The sequence below is a fragment of the Odontomachus brunneus genome, unplaced genomic scaffold, assembly GCF_010583005.1.
Source record: "Odontomachus brunneus isolate Ranch 3 - 2012 unplaced genomic scaffold, Obru_v1 Obru_scaffold_039, whole genome shotgun sequence".
NCBI classification, from domain to species: domain Eukaryota; kingdom Metazoa; phylum Arthropoda; class Insecta; order Hymenoptera; family Formicidae; genus Odontomachus; species Odontomachus brunneus.
Genome location: NW_022639489.1, coordinates 164,734 through 167,543, shown reverse-complemented (window position 1 = coordinate 167,543; position 2,810 = coordinate 164,734). Strand labels below are relative to the sequence as shown.

The window sequence follows — 2,810 nt, the reverse complement described above, 5'->3', positions numbered from 1 at the left end:
CACATTTATCTCGAACATTAAAAAAAAAAAAGTTTACCTTGAAATGACCTCGAAAAATGACCTCGAGGTCAAAGACAAGGTCACCATCTAATCGCTTGGTCAAAACCTTAAATCTTTTGTCTAAAACGTTTCTCACCAAGCCACTTGCCTCGTAATTCATTACTATGCTCAAGTAATGTGAGCTTGAAATGACCTTGAGGGGTCCCTTGGACCCATGGGTCAAATACATATTTGAATGTAAATTTTCCCGCTCTTTCCGATTCTGGAATAAAAAATGGGGGTTTCCATTTAAAAAAAAGTTGACCTTGAAATGACCTCGAGGTCACCATCGAATCGCTAAGTCAAAACTATGCAACTTTTGTCTGAATGATTTTCTCGGAAAATGCGATCCTGGAAATTTATTTAGGGGTACTGATACTTTTGTTACACACTGTATATATATATATATATATATATATATATAACGTCGAAACATTTATTTAATAACTTAATATATAATTATTTGGTTCAATTATTTCACAATATATACTTTGAGCCATCGATAAACTTATAGCTTATAAAAGAGAGAACTCTTAAATCCGAAATTTAGAAATCCTCATTTAATTGAATAACAAAATATTTATATTAAGTAACAGTTGTATCCAGTGAGAGATGAATGTTATATCAATAAGTTACATAATGCTGCTTGCGTATATTGTGCTTTAATCGATTTAATCCACTTTTATATTTAATTTAGATAATGCCAATATACTAGTATAAGTAGTAATGGTCCCACGGTTTTGGCTTCAAATTACAGTGTGGTTTTGAATTATTCAAATTAATTTCCTCTTTGTGTTTTATACTATAAGAGTAACATTTATGAATATACGGCTGTCGATTTTTACAAATCAACAGAGTTAACAAGGTTCTGTTTAAATCAACGATGATAATAACAATTAGTGAAATGTTGAATACATGTACACGTTTAATATTAAGCACCAACACCAAGAGGATCATTATCAGATTTTTAACGAAATAACGAAAGAATGAAAATACTTAAAAATCATATTTTAAAGATAAAAAGCACCGAAATGTGCAAAATATTATTTATCGTAAATATCATATTATTTAAAATTTCATATATACACGGACAATACTCCAATAATACATGCCGTGTAATTTTTTTTCTCTCTTTCTCTTTTTTAGAAATCCCATTTTTTTATTTTATTAATTTCGGATTTATTTTATACAAATAAAACAGTTCTTTTTTTTCTCTATTGACTCAGCATAACACAATTTCATTTCTCAAAGAATCCTATCTAAAATCATAGTATCATAGAACAGTCACATGCGGGGCAATACATCCTTCATACGTCTACAAGAGGTTTACAAGACATATTTTCATTCTTAAATTCGTCAGTATTTATTTTTGACAAAACCATTAACCATCAATACAAATAATGTTGTTACGTTTATTTCCATGCTATGGTACGTCTTATTGGGATGCAACGCTGGACGCATTGATACATGTGTGATGTACAACTATGATGTCACTTACGCTGTTTTACAGCGATCATAGGTTAGCGCCATACACTATTAGGGATTGATCCGGTTTTGGTATACATTTGTTCGCACTAGGGACGTTAGTTCTAAGTAGAAACATCACTGTATCGATAATTTTTCATCGTTTGTCTAATTGTCCTTCTACACTATATATTTTGTACATATGTAGATTCGTGCTCTTTGAGTCTTGAATACTATTTTATATTTTCCATAAAGTTAAAATAATGTAAAACATTTCTACTATTTTCGAATAATATTTTTTAAGAGAATCGCTTTATTTGTCAGGTCGGTCAAAAAGTTCGGTTTGTCGATTGATAATTAATAACATTACATATATGCAGACAAACTGATCATATTCCTCTGTGAGAACATTGATGCAGGATGAAGAAAGAGATAACGGCGGCGATTATTTAGTTCACAAATAATTTGTTTCCATTAAATGCAAACCAATCAAGTTTAATCCAAAAATCAACCCAAACCTTTTGACTGATTAAAGTGAATATTAAAGCTTCATGTTTTTGCTATTAAAAGCTGATACTTTTTATAAGCTTTTTCGATCTATCGCATTATTTACAATTTATTTTTTACATCTTCACACAAATGTTGTTCTATGGCTTTTTTTAAATTCTGCCTTATGATTTACAATAGCATACATCTCACACTAACGTCTCTTTCCACATCATTAATATTATTTTCCGTATTACTTTACATATCTCCTTTCATTGATAGATTGTGAGTTGTAATATTAATCATGGTTTATTCGTGTATACACACATTATAATGTATCTGTAATGCATAATCGTTTGTAGAGGCTTAGCATTATATCCTTTCTTTTTTGTAGATCTGTAAAATAACCGAGTAGTATACTTTATTGCACCTACATAGAAATCAATATATATATATATATATATATATATATATATATATATATATATATATATATATATATACACTAACACACACACACACACACACACACATACATATATACAGGGTGTCTCACACTCTCCTCCGGACATTTTGTGGGGACGTAGAATGGGTTGATGTGAACATAAAAGTCCTATACCATTTTGCGATATTCTTAATAATAATCGAGAAATTAATTAAAGAAGATTGGTGAATGATTACACACGATATGGTAGATGAGCTGCAGTGGCACCGTCTGCCGTTCTATACTTATACATTAAGTCAAACTGAACAAAAAAGTCTTCTACCATTTTGCAAATAACCACATAGATTTTTAGATATTAATTAAAGAAAATTGTTAC

At 29.9% G+C, this 2,810-nt stretch overlaps 1 protein-coding gene across 2 annotated transcripts in view; it reads left to right on the top strand.

Annotated features, from left to right (window-relative positions):
- LOC116844062 (GATOR complex protein Iml1) overlaps positions 1-2,810 on the top strand; it is a 12,341-nt gene that overhangs the window by 6,820 nt on the left and 2,711 nt on the right. The window contains exon 11 of one of the 2 annotated variants that reach the window (XM_032815163.1): positions 1,550-1,558. The exons of the other annotated variant lie outside the window; for it this stretch is intronic. Within the exon in view, the coding sequence (XP_032671054.1) occupies positions 1,550-1,558 (9 nt within the window). The remainder of the gene's footprint in view (positions 1-1,549; positions 1,559-2,810) is intronic. 2 annotated transcript variants of the gene reach the window in all.